This window comes from Larus michahellis, chromosome 9 (assembly GCF_964199755.1).
Source record: "Larus michahellis chromosome 9, bLarMic1.1, whole genome shotgun sequence".
Taxonomy (NCBI): domain Eukaryota; kingdom Metazoa; phylum Chordata; class Aves; order Charadriiformes; family Laridae; genus Larus; species Larus michahellis.
This window is the reverse complement of record NC_133904.1, coordinates 10,244,037-10,257,037: the sequence shown is the minus strand read 5'-3', so window position 1 is coordinate 10,257,037 and position 13,001 is coordinate 10,244,037. Positions and strand designations below refer to the sequence as shown.

General features: G+C 44.0%; 3 protein-coding genes across 8 annotated transcripts in view; 2 read left to right on the top strand and 1 right to left on the bottom strand.

The window, feature by feature from the left end:
* TMC3 (transmembrane channel like 3) overlaps positions 1-3,537 on the top strand; it is a 63,508-nt gene extending 59,971 nt beyond the window's left edge. For all 4 annotated transcript variants that reach the window (XM_074601033.1, XM_074601032.1, XM_074601031.1 and 1 more), the window contains 2 exons: positions 1,256-1,553; positions 2,292-3,537. In XM_074601033.1, the coding sequence (XP_074457134.1) occupies positions 1,256-1,553; positions 2,292-3,132 (1,139 nt within the window). In that variant the 3' untranslated portion in view covers positions 3,133-3,537. The remainder of the gene's footprint in view (positions 1-1,255; positions 1,554-2,291) is intronic.
* Positions 3,538-4,450: 913 nt separating this feature from the next.
* On the top strand, positions 4,451-9,564 carry STARD5 (StAR related lipid transfer domain containing 5). The gene is made up of 6 exons (XM_074601483.1): positions 4,451-4,571; positions 4,650-4,699; positions 4,824-4,956; positions 6,286-6,403; positions 7,427-7,520; positions 8,090-9,564. Exons 1-6 carry the CDS (start codon positions 4,482-4,484, stop codon positions 8,235-8,237), a joined length of 633 nt encoding a protein of 210 aa, XP_074457584.1. The 5' UTR covers positions 4,451-4,481; the 3' UTR covers positions 8,238-9,564.
* A 2,460-nt stretch (positions 9,565-12,024) lies between these two features.
* IL16 (interleukin 16) overlaps positions 12,025-13,001 on the bottom strand; it is a 38,000-nt gene continuing 37,023 nt past the window's right edge. For all 3 annotated transcript variants that reach the window (XM_074601489.1, XM_074601490.1, XM_074601491.1), the window contains 2 exons: positions 12,740-12,865; positions 12,025-12,482 (listed from right to left, as the gene is read on the bottom strand). In XM_074601489.1, the coding sequence (XP_074457590.1) occupies positions 12,289-12,482; positions 12,740-12,865 (320 nt within the window). In that variant the 3' untranslated portion in view covers positions 12,025-12,288. The remainder of the gene's footprint in view (positions 12,483-12,739; positions 12,866-13,001) is intronic.

The following is a 13,001-nucleotide window of genomic DNA, read 5'->3' as shown; positions in this document are numbered from 1 at the left end:
CATTTTTAAAAAAACTGTTTCCTGTAGAGTCCTCCGTTTAGATGGTTTTCGAGCTCAGCTTGACTTAGTCTTGGCGCAGCACTGAAAGACGAGGTGTGTAGTTTATACCGAAGTTCTCCTGGGATCTTTGGACTGAGTGTTTCCTTGCTTTTATCACCAACAGGACAGGACCTGGGAGGTATCTCTGATTCAAATCATGTCAGACCTTGCATAAAATTGAGAGGCTAGCAGGCAGAAGAGGAGGAAGGGCATGGCCCCTATCCTTTAACCTGAGATGGTTGAATATTTCATCAGCAATGAAAAGTTTTCAGACTTAATTGTCTACTTTGCCTGAGGGAATTTGAAACCTGCACCTTCCGCTTCTCAGATTTTAGCAATGAGAAACCACAGAAAGGTCCTTCTAATACCTCTCAGCGAAAGGAACAGGTGAAAATTTGCCAAGCCAAGGAGAAGACATGATTCAGTAGCCTTATGGTTAGATCTTGATGCTACTGTGACCCCCTTATATTTATGTTTCCAGTGGACACATAAATGGTGAAATACCTGATGTATTGCAGAATCACAGAATGGTTTAGGTTGGAAGGGATCTTAAAGATCACCTAGTTCCAACCCCCTGCCCTGGGCAGGGACACCTCCCACTAGACCAGGCTGCTCAAAGCCCCATCCAGCCTGGCCTCGAACACCTCCAGGGATGGGGCAGCCACAGCTTCCCTGGGCAACCTGTTCCAATGTCTCACTATCCTTACCGTAAAGAACTTCCTCCTCATAGCCAATCTAAATCTACCCTCTTCCAGTGATCAGGAGTGACTATTAAGGGCGAGGAGGTATGTGTCCTAGGTGGACTTCCTTTGTTACAGAAACCCAATTCAGCTTTTGGCTGTGATGAGCACAGTCACTGGAGCCAGTTTGCTGAATTCGGCCACCTTCGTATTGGTAGTGGTATATATTGTGAACTAAAATGTGGGTCTTAAAAAGAGACATTGGATTGTTGCCCATACTGGAATCCTACAGTGCAACGTTCAGTGTTTTTTTGTATGTTCCTCAATACTACATCTGGCATGTACTGTAATTATGTTAATCCACCACTTTATCACCATGTCTCCCAGCGCGACACCAGTTTCTCTTTTCTGAACACAGTGGGGTTCTGTTAGCACTGGATCCCCTGACTGAAGGGTGAATTTGAGCTGCTGCATTTACGCGGCAACTTCTAAATTTAGAGGCCTGGACAGTTCCTGTAATAATTTCTGTTTTCTAGCCAGAATCCAAAATCTGGATGGGAATGACAAGAGACCAGAGCAAGAAAATGATATTATGAGCCAGGAGTCTTCTGTTCGGTCCTCAACTCCCCGAAAGAATGGCAGTGTCTTGAACTTTGAATCTCCCGCGAGCAAAGGCACCAGAATACAAACCATTTCCCAGTCTGTGCCTCAAACTGTGCCCTCAACTGATGTTGCAAGACCTGTCAACGCAACTCCCACAACTTCCACCTCTTTAACGCCAGCTCCCTCAGTATCAAGCGTACAGAAACCAAGGAATGATCATATCACAAACAGGCAAGACTGCTTTGGTTTTGAAACAGCGTTTCTTCCAGCAGCTCCATGACATACCTGTGTTTGTTTACAAAATAGCTGTGTATTCAGACTGTCTGGAGCAGTAAAACAGCTGAGGAATTTTTAAAAAGCAGATGCATTCATGGGTACTATTCAGAGTGCTGGTGACACCACCTTCTTCACTCTCCCTTAATTGAGAGGGGATTATAAAACTTTTGAAATGATGTAGTTGATGGAGTTTAGACACACCTCAAGCAAAGGTAAATACTAAGCTTGCCCTCAGGCTTGTAACTGAAATAGTTTGTGCAGGACACTGTTTCCATGAACACAGCAAACACGGTCGGAGTGAAGGAACTCTGTGCAGAATGCCTGTAGAGCCTAGCCGTAGGACAACCACTTTTGGACTTGTTGGTTCAGACAGCAGACTAATGCTTTAAGCTACCTGGTTTTGCTCAAGTGATCAGAGACAAAGAGCATTTTTAAACGGTTCCCAGAATAATAAGAAAACAAAATGGGAACGTAACCTGAGAGGACAATTGTCTGCTGCCTTTTTCCAGGGAAAACTCCTACAGTATGTTTCTCAACCTGGTCCTAAAAATTTGCAACGATGAAGATTCCATAATCTCTACCCTTACAAACTAGTGTTTGACTTCCAGAGCAATTAATTTTTTATATGTATGAATTAGACTGATGGATGAGTGTAACTCTTGATATTTCCTTCTTTTTTTTTCCTTCCTAAAGGTACCCAAGCGTTGTGCATGGGAGTGCAAGTGAGCTCTGTAAAACAAAGCCTTACGCACCAGTGCCTTTCAAAAAGCACATTGAAGATGTTCATTCTGAGCCACTCTTCAGAAAAGGCATTCGGCAGGTAAATCCGGAGGCCCTCGGGGCAGGAGCTCCTGTTTTTGTGGGACGCAGACCGTATGCTACCAGGTATTTTGTTGTTAACGAAAATGAGCCCCGCAAAAAATCGCTCCGTTCTACCTCCCGACTCCAAAGGCACTTCAGAAAAGATGAATCAGGAGACGTTATTGAGCTGTATCCACGCAATGTCAGACGATACGTGGTTCGAACACCACACCAGATGTATTCTCCTCATCCCAGTGAAGATGAGGAGGATGAAGAGGAACTTGGGAGAGAATTCATGAACAGATCCCATCGCCCTCGCTCGCTGTCTGATCTTCGCCCACCAGCAAGATTTTACATAGGGGAACGTGCTGATGGCCACATTCTTACAAGCAAAGATCTGGCCAGAATGCATTACAAATCCTGGGATGATGGTTTCGAGCTAGACCTGGACAGGCCTCCATACGCCTACAAGAAAGTGCACCTGAACTATCCTGAGCCCCGTGTGAAACCAAAATCAAAGCAAAAGGTGGAGCAATCTCTAACAGAATCTGATTCCATTTCCATTGAATCCAGCAGTGATCCGCAGAACAGCAGCAACGACCAGTATATCCAGGTCATTCACAGCAAGGAAAAGTATCCGAAACCTGGGACAAAACTCACCAAAAAGAAATCCAAAAACAGCGTTGATCTAAGTGTGTCTGAGCCTAACGAACTGGTATGCTCAAATGTCTGAGGAAGTGCCCCGACCTTTTTGTGTTTTGAACGGGTGTACGTGCATTTGCTCTATTTGCTGTGTGAGGTGTATCGGAGTAACTACAACATAGTCTTTGCAACAACAGTGTATGCTGCCATTCGAGGTGGGAAAAGCATAGTTAGCCTCGTGTTTTCCTGTAACTGTACCTCGCTTTAATATCACAACTCATATGTTGCAGAACTTGGAAGAGAAAGTTATTCCAATTTATTACTTACTGTTACGGTGTTAAAAACCAAAACCACTACCTACTGGAAAATCAAAAGCTATGTACTTGGGGCACTCTCATTAAACCAGTACAAAAATATGTCATATGAGGCTCTCTTTGACACAGTCACAGCTAAAGATGCTTACACTGAATAAATTCAGCAGGTAATCAGCTTCCTACGAATAGAGTTGCTGTTTACAGTACAGTTTATGACATCTTGACATGCCTAGTTTGACTATGGTGTGTGTCTCAAACAAATCAGCAATAGGTTAATTACAGAGAACACTGAGTTTCTTTAGAGTGTACTGCACGGGCAATGGAGTTATTTGATCGCAGCAGTGCACGCCAGCCTTCTAAATGAAATCCTAGGTCTTCTATTAATTTTCTGGTGAGACAACTCAGCCCAGCCTGATAAGCTTCACTGTAGAGAACTTTCTGTTCCTGGCCTTCAAAAAACTTCCTTCGCTACTCCTAATTTAATTCTATCCCGTTTTTTCGCACACCGCTGCAATTTTACGCCTTCTTTAGGTACTGAAGATTGCCCTTTTTTGTGCGTTGTTCGGATTACGCGGGATAAAAGACCTGTCGGCTTTAGCCAGAACCGTGCTGTCTGCACCAAGCCGCGCTGTGCCGCGCCACTAAAGGCTGGAGGCCGGACGGAGGACGGATGTCTGCCGCTGCCCCTGGCCTCGCAGGGCTGCGTGCGCCCGGCCGCCATGGCTGCAAGTGCGTGAGTGGGGCGGCCCCCTCTTAGGTAAGAGGACAGCAAAGCCTCCGCCATGGCTCCCTGTTGCTTTGAAAGCCGCGGGGCCGTTTCCGCCCGGCGGCTCTGCTGCCCGGAGGCTGCCGGAGGGGCGGCCCGCTGCCCGGGAGAGCCAGGCCACGGCCACCCGCGGCTCCGGGCTGGCTGCACGGCCGACCCCGGCTCCGCCACCATGAGGCGAGGCAAGGCAAGGCAAAGCAAACCAAGGCAACCCATCGCCTCCGCGGTGCCGGCCGAGCTGGGCCGGCGGGAGGCCGCGGCCCCCCAGGTGAGGGGGCGGTGCTGCCATCGGCCCACGGGGCGGGGCGGCCCGGCGCCCTCATAGGCGGCGGCGGCGCGGAGGCTCCGCCCTGCCCGGCCATGGACTACGCGGTGCTCGCCGAGGCGGCGGCCGAGAAGATGGGGCTTTACCGGCGAGACCCCGGCGGCTGGCGGGGCTGCCGGCGCACGGTGAGCGGGCGGGGGCGGCTGAGGAGGGGCGGGGGGGTTCTGTCCCGGCCGGGCGGCTGAAGCCTCTCCTCCCCGCAGAGCGAGGTGTCGGTTTCGTGGAGACCCTCCGCGGAGTTCCCGGGCAACGCGTGAGTACGGCCGGCGCCCCGCCGCCCTTTCCCGCCGCGGCGGGGTGAGGGATCGCCCCGCGGGGGCGCTGGGGACCAGGCGGGGCCGAGCAGCGGGCTTGGGTTTGGTTTCGTCCCGCCGCAGGTACAGGGGAGAGGGGATCGTGCCTGCCAGCCCCCAGGATGTCTGGGAATGCATAAAGCCGGTGGCCGGCGGGGCCAGGACCAAGTGGGACCAAAACGTGAAGGACTTCGAGGTCGTCGAAGCCATCAGCGATGTAAGTTCCTGAAAGCTGCTCTGGCGCAATTAACGCAGCGCTGCGTTTGGAAGCATTGGGCTGTGCGCAGACATGGTGCCCCGTGAGACAGCCTGTGTTACCTGCAGGGAGGTAAAGGTCTCAAGAAGTTGTACAGCCTCTCTGTCTGGATCAGCCTGTCAATACTGGGATTGGACGTATTTTTCTTTTTCGCGAATTGCTTACATTCTCCTAACAACGGCTTATCTTTCTGAAAGGAGCTACTAATATGTTTTTGGCAAAATACTGTATACTTAAAAAGATGTAAATTTCTACCATTAAAGATTCCAGCACTGCTGTAGATCAAGCAAAGTATCATTTTTCTAAACAAGCTGTTTGCGGGAGAAGAGGAGGCATAGAGAATACGCAGGCTTAGCTAAGCAGTGAAGCGTTCATGTCATCAGCCATTAATTCAGGCCCCGTCTTTCACCACGGCAGCAGGCGATGCTCTGCCTTTAGCTGTCTGACTGACCTGGGGACTCGGCGCTTTGCCTCAGTGTCTCTGTCATAAAAATGCAGATGCTGCACTTGGATCATTACAGATGAAATGGGCTATGTACGAGCAGTCATTTCTGGTATTGTGATTATACAGTCTAATTTCCAATTTATTTTGATTTTTAAGTGTGTCAGAACCTTAAAAGGGCATTGGATTTACATCCCCAAATCTGAAGTGGATGTAGGTGCTTGGAGACGGGGTATAAACACAACCAGTCCAGGGATGTTTGTGGAAGTCCTGGGAAGATATTTTTTTCTTTTTGGGAGAACCTTACAGACCTACAGCATTCATTACAAACTTCAATTTTAGTAACGTTGCAACCTGCCACTCGAAATTCATAGACCTTATCAGACTTGCCAGCACTTACCAGTGTGGTAGAAACCTCTGTTTTGGGAAGCCTATCACCACAGAGTCTCCATAGAGGGGATAGTAGTGTTAAGGTTTCTGCAGTGTAACAAATCTCGCTATCAAGTGGTATTCCATGTGATATGGTACTTCCTGGAAGGGAGAAGTATTTTAACTCTCCTATGAGTATAGATGTGCCAGATTTGCTTTTCAGCATCCCTTGTAGTATCTGTCCTTAAACAACCTGGAAGCCACGCGTTATCACTGTTTTTCTCCATTAAACTGTCCTTCATCAACGTATTGTAGTGCCTTTTAGCTATGCTGATTTGCATTCTGTTCAACAAAGGGTGTAACAGAACTTCGTGATACAGTTTATAAAGTGTAACTGAAAGAGTACCAAAAAGTACAGGGATTTTTTTGCTGTACTTTTGAAAGCGTTAACTGACGTAACTCTGTTTTGTGATTTCGAGACTGTCTCTGTATGCAGAACCACAACCCCTTCAGCTTTCATGAAGATTATTTCACCAAGAGAATTTGTGGATGTGGTACTAATAAAGCAATATGAAGATGGGACAATGCTATCTGCTGGTAAGATGCTTGTGTTGTCAACGTGTTCACATTATGTTAAGAGATAACTAGCAGATACTGGAAATAAATTTAAAATAAAAAGTAATTAACATGCTGTTTAGTAATTCTAATCCTGATCTAATCTTGATCAGGACATAAAATACTAGTGGTCTCTTTACATCGCTATATATATATGAGTATATAAGTCATGTTAATGTTCAGGTAACGACGATACTGTTGGCCTGTGGTTTCTTCCCTCACTATGCTTTTGAGATTGAATAAGTATGTCATTTACTATTAAGTTCTGGTTTTTTTGTGTGTGTGCTTTTGTTGCTTTTTAAGAATTTACAGAAATTCTAAAAGGAGTTCTGTTTAGGCTAAATCCTGTTTTAACATTTTCTGCAATGCCTCTAGATTTTGGCGAAGCCATTGAATAAACATACCACTCCTGTATGCGGAACTAATCGTTCTTATGAAAATGAACACTGTGCTGATTTTTAAGGGGCTGCCACTGCCTGGAAGGATGTTTCTTTGTTTTTTCACTTTTATGCTGTTGCTTAACTGTTACAAGTCAGTGCTTTTATTGCCCCACTGTGTAGCTGTCCTGTTTTCCCATCCTGTTCAGGAATGCCTTGCCAGGAATTTATGTACTTGCTAGAGTGCGGCTTCTCAGCAGTCAGGTGGCATATACCTCTGTGGCATGGATTTGTTGGAAGTAACTCGAATGACCTTTCAAGAAAATCAATGCCCTCACGCCACATGGGTTCAATGAAACTCCCTCAAAGTGTCTTGATGCTTACTTCAGAGCTTAGTAACAATTGCTTCTAAATTTAATGCTTCTTTGATTTCTCCACTCCATGGCCAGAGTGGTTCCTTTTAATGTTTTTTCCTGACCACTTGTATAGCACAGCCCCATATTGAAAAAGTTTTACTGCTATTCTTCTTAAATGTATTCTATACTGAGTTTGCTTCTCAGCTGGTGCTTTGAGTACCAAGGACACTTTCTGTGAAAATGATGCTTTTCTTGAATGCTTTTTCTTATAGCCACCAATGTGGAACACCCACTGTGTCCTCCTCAATCAAATTTCGTGAGAGGTTTTAATTATCCCTGTGGCTGTTTCTGTATACCTCTTCCAGGGTAAGAAGTGATATATGTGAATGTTATGTATTCTAAAGCCCCTCTTATCCATTGTGTGGTGTGTTTATGTGTATGTGGCCCCATGTGATCTGTTGCCTCTTGGCAATAACATGTTTCTGTCTTCTTTTGACTGGTAATCGTGATGACTGTGACCTTTCCGTACTCTTTTTTGTGCAATGAATTACTCTGTTTTCATTTCCTAGAGGGAAGTCTTTAATGTTACAGGAACCGTTGTCATGGTAGGATTCTCGCTGACCTCTTAAACTGAGATTCAGCAGAACATACAAATATGGTCTTAATTTTTGGTAAATGAGTATTCAGTTGCTTATTACATTGGCATAATTCATAAACAGAATCATGTGCCTAGTTAAGGCCTAGTTTAACTGTAATTTGACTTGTGGAGATAGCCACATTCACTGAAATTTGGAATTAATATCTGGTTTTTGGTTTGTTTTTTTTAAAAAGTACTTGGAAATATCTATTGTCAGATAATGCATGTAAGAGTCGTCATAAAGTTCTTAATGCTTTTAAACCACTGGCTATGAAAATCACTTGTGTTGTCTTTGCAGGGAGCCAGACAGGACTCAGCTCCTCAGTTTCTTTCAGACTGATCTCGGTGGCTACCTTCCCCAGACGGTGGTGGATTCCTTCTTTCCAGCTAGCATAGCTGCATTTTACAGCAACCTGACCAAAGCTGTTAAGGCATTAAAAGTGTGACAAGACCAATAGCTGACATCGCCAGCTGAGGGCAGGAAAAAACCTGACAGCTTGATGGTAGAAATACGAAGTTGGTGTTACAGGACTTTACTACCAGCAAAGATACTTAGGAAAGGGGAATGATGGATTAAGTAAAGTAAATTTTTAAAACAGCATTTTCTACCTGTCTCTATTCAAAGCAATGCATTCTTTTCTTACACAGTATCCTTCGTTTTCATAATTTGAAAAATATCACACCAGAGGCTGGAAGAATCCTGGAGGCAGCACTGGTGGCTGTCTGCAGGGAGGGGATGCACACATTAGATCTGTTCTTGGCCACACTGTCCGCCTCTGTGAGGAGCAACGTTGCTAGAATCCACTTAGCACTACAGCGTTAGCCAGGTGCAGGGCAGCCCTGTTTTGTCTCTGAAGCTCCCCAAAGACTCCTGTGGAACGATGTTCTTTCCCCAAATGAAGAGGGAGCTCTTTTGCTGCCAGCACTCAGAGCTGCTAAGATGCTTCAGTGGGTCCAAGCCAGCAAATGGTAAAAGCCAGAACAAATTGTATCGTGTGGAGGATCAGTACTTCAGTACTAACGGTAAATATGCCTTAAGTGCTTTTTTTCTAAGTCAAAGTCTACCACTGCAAATCAGTTCATAGATCTGTGGGCTGACAAATAGACGCTCTTCCTTTCTCCTCTCTGTACCAAAAACAGTGATTTCCGCAATGTCATAATACAAGCTGCACTGACATAGTGGCAATAAAGAGGATTAAGCACTTTACTTGCATTTTTTAAAATGCTTGAAATGAGCATTTTTAACTGCACTTGAACGTTTTTCAGTCTCTTGTGGTGAGAGGTTTTAACGGGTAAATAATCTTTTCTGTAGCTTAGTCTTGACTTGACAGGCCATAAGGGTGTTGGTTTTTTTTCTAAGATTGGTTTGCCTCACAGCACTATCTTGGGAAATCAGCTCCTGATCTTGTGTGCAGTGGTGTGTCCAGCTTTAGAAGATATTTATGGTGCTGGTTACTGCAGAAATGTCAGACATTACTATGGATTACATATAGTTGCAAAAGGAAAACTAATTGCTGAATTAGGAATTTAAATGTAGGTTGTGATTTCAATGCTGTAACCTGATTATTTAGCAAGGTTAATATGCTCTGCTTTCTGTCCCAATATTTGTTTTATATTTGGTATAGGGCATGGACTTGCACACAAAGTTTCCCGCTGTAAATCTCGCCCTATGGAATAGATTTTTCAAGGCAACAGTTTTTAATCTAGTCTTCTTTGTGTACAAAGATGTAAAAACTTGTATAAGTGTGATGAAATAAATATTTTTCTGCTACATCTTGCTGTTTTTCCTGGATCATCCTTTAAAATGGTTCCTCATGCACTTGCTTTGCCATCAAGGAAACATAAGAGCCACTTGGACCTCCAGCATCTCACTGAATTCAAGGCAAGGAAAAGCCTTCACTCCCATTTATGCTCCCCACTAACTGGGGATAAAGGTGTTTTGGGGAGAGCACTCACCCTCCCACTTTCTTTGCCCTTGGTCTTTATTCCCAATGTAGATTGCTGCTTTCTGTACTAATGAAGAGTAACAAATTTGCTGAGAAGAGATTTGGGCCCTGATCTTAGAGTCTCATATGTGTTTATCTAAATGTACTAAAGTTGTTAGGCATGAAGTTCAGTATCTTGGCAAGTTTTTGCAGGATTATGATTAATTTAATTAGCAAAATGTTCAAGGAGTAGAGCTCGGGTCATCACTTGTTATTCCTGCAAGTAAACCCTTTGCAGGCAATGGGGCTTTTAATTAGCTACTTATTGTATATTTAATTATTTTTTTTTTATTGCTCTGAGCGATAAAGATGGTAGGTGAGGCTCTTCCTTGGAGTAATTTCAGGATCCCTTTTCTGGGTGCTCAACATGTTCTATCCAGAAGGAATTAAGAGCCCTAAAAATTCAACCTTCTGCTCTGCCAAGTTAGAAATGGAAATGTCTTGGCAAAGATCATCTTGTAAGATGTTGGAGGACTCCCCAGTGAGACACACTGCCTGTCACACAACACGTTTTGACTTCTTTTGATCTTGGCAGATGCCAAGAAATGCAGAGGCATGCAAAAACTGCAAAACTTTGGAAGGAAAGTGAGAAGAGTTCCGCTGGAAACAAACAAGATCAAACCTGTCTTGGTGGTTCTATGTCAGTTCTTAAATTGATAAATAGCTGTTTCAGGTGAGGACACCTTCAGCAGATGGCACTGAAGTAGTTAAAGCGTTCTGTGCTATTGCTGTAGCTACTCCAGTCTGTTAAAGTTAGGGACCTGACTAAAAAGTGTAATCTGTCTTTTGCAGGAAATAGATTTAACCATGCTAGAGAGTTCAGGCCTGCTTTGTATAGAAATCATTCGTGTATTTCCTATATTGGTGGTAGGGCAAAGAACTGGAAAATTTTAGAATCTTTTATATGCACCAGGCCTTTTCTTAGACTTTGTTAAGCCTAAACCAATAATGCAGATTAAGTTAAATACAAGAAATTCTACCAAAAGAAAAAAATATTCAGAGAGTTTCAGGTAGGTACCAGTTAAAAAATGTACAAAAAGATTCCCTCTCACATTTTTCCTCCTATTTTGGTTGCTACCCAATTCATAAAAATTTTGTTTTGAGGTTTGGTTGGTTTTTGGAAAAGACAACTTTGGGGTTTGGAAGCGCGGGGGCAGATGGCTCATCGAGAATGTTCTTTCCAGGTTTAACATAGAGTTGACTTGTGAGGAAAGGCCAAAGCAAGTCATGCCTGAATTCAATTAATACCTTCTGCTGTCTGTCCTGCTTCCCTTTATTCCTCTTTCTGTAACATTGTGTTATGTGCACAGAAAATAGCTTCTGAACTCCTGCAGTTTATGCTTTGGTGAAATTAAGTAACCAAAGAAGTGTGCAGTAAATTCCCAACTATGGGAAGGTGAACAGCCAAGGACAATAACCAGTGCAGCCACCTGGCTTTCAACGGGTGAGTCACTACTTCCATCCTCATGTTACACTTCTCCTGTTAGTGAAATAGGTCAGAGAAGACCAAATGGGTGCACAAGGCCACCTCGCCATAGATACATGGCCTGCTGCTGGTAGAATTCCATACAGTGCTTAGAGAGCGCTGCCAAAACGCCTATTAGCAGCATTTGAAGCATAGATTTATCTCCAAGTTATTTGGTGTTTCCTGAAAAAATGTTTGGATTCAGAACTTTTAACTCCCGAATACTCTCACTGGTACTTTCCCTTACAAAATTAACACAAAGACATTTCAAAAAAAGTGTGTGGTTAGAAGGTAAGAGTTGGTTCTAAATGGCCTTGTTACTCCCCTGCTGTAGTCCTCTGTGACCTCTGGTCAGAGGAAGGTTAGAAAAACCTCCTCTGTATTACCCTCAGCTTCCTGCCTCACCTTGCAAGACCCTGAGACACTCCTTTTCCCCCCGCCCCGTGTTTGCTGGCTGGAGTTGAGGTGGCTTGGTCAACTGCTAGTACAAAGTTACCCTAAACAGGTTTTGACTGTCCTGGCTGTTCTGTGGTTTGAATGGAAAAGCTGGAGTTTTCCAGGGCACGTTGTCATTTTGACACATAATGTTGCATCCCTTCTTCTGCCCTTTATGCATTCTCTAAGGCTTTTCCTTTGCTGCAGTGCTTAGGCTTGCAGACACGTTTCTCTCCTCCTGGGATGGTAAGGTAGGGAGCAAGACTTGCAGAGCAGGACTGAAAACTTACCATAGAATGTGCTTCTGATATTTGTTAAGTTAATTAATGGCTTAAAATAGAAGAGTGCTATAGCTGTCACATATTTTATTACAGCCGGTATATTATTAATAGTCATTATTTTATAATTCTATACTTTGGAACATCTGTTTCTGAATGTTGAAATAAGAATCGTGCGCATTTTGTGCACATCTTGTTTCGTCACAGACAGCTTGCTCTGTAACTGTGTACTTCTCATATGCGCTTTCTGAGTATCTGGCTGTGGTAGCCAAATGGCTGCAAGTAATAAAATCCCTTTTTGTTTGTAACATTGGCAGTAGTCTAATTCCTCCTCTTACAAAGTTTCAGATGACTTGGTGGTAACAGAGCTTGGATTCTTCCTCTTGATGATAGCTGTGATGGGCCCATCGGGTAATGCCTTGATGGTATTCCATGCTTCAAAACGAGTGAGTCCTTGCATGGCAGTTGTGTGCACTTGTAACAGCTCATCGCCAGGCTGAACAGCGCTGCTTTGTTCTAATGCAGTCCCTGGGGAAAGAAAATTAATTTCCTTTAATTCTTTGTGCGGAGGAGTCTTTAACGGATCTTTCACTTAATAGGGTTCACCAGCATGTTTGGTATAAACCACCTGGTCTCAGCAGGCAACAAATTACTGGCACTGCACAGGACAATGCTGCGTTTACAAAAAAATACTGTTTTCATGGGTATAAATCAGCAGTCAGCTATGAACTGCACAAGTTTGTATCAGCTAAGAAACCGCTGTGTATGCATTTAAGTGTGTTTACCTTTAAATATCCTGTTGATGACGATGGGTTTATCTCCATGAATAGAGCCCTTCCCTCCTTCCAGACTGAATCCTAAACCAGCAGGTGTTTTTTCTAGAGTTACAGTGCAGATTGTATCTTCAGTTGCTGGAAACAAAAGGGAAGTTAGCAGATGGGCACCACATAGTCTGAAAAGCTAAAACATCTGTTACAAAAAATGAACTTCTGTTTTGTTTGCAAAGGCACCATAAACCGCTGAATGAAAGACAAACCTATAATTTTT

Coding starts and splice junctions, on each gene's coding strand:
- STARD5 (XM_074601483.1), top strand. CDS start 4,482: ATGGACTACGCGGTGCTCGCCGAGGCGGCGGCCGAGAAGATGGGGCTT. Junction 4,572..4,649: donor GGCGGGGCTGCCGGCGCACG/GTGAGCGGGCGG, acceptor TCCTCCCCGCAG/AGCGAGGTGTCGGTTTCGTG. Junction 6,404..7,426: donor TGGGACAATGCTATCTGCTG/GTAAGATGCTTG, acceptor TTTTTCTTATAG/CCACCAATGTGGAACACCCA.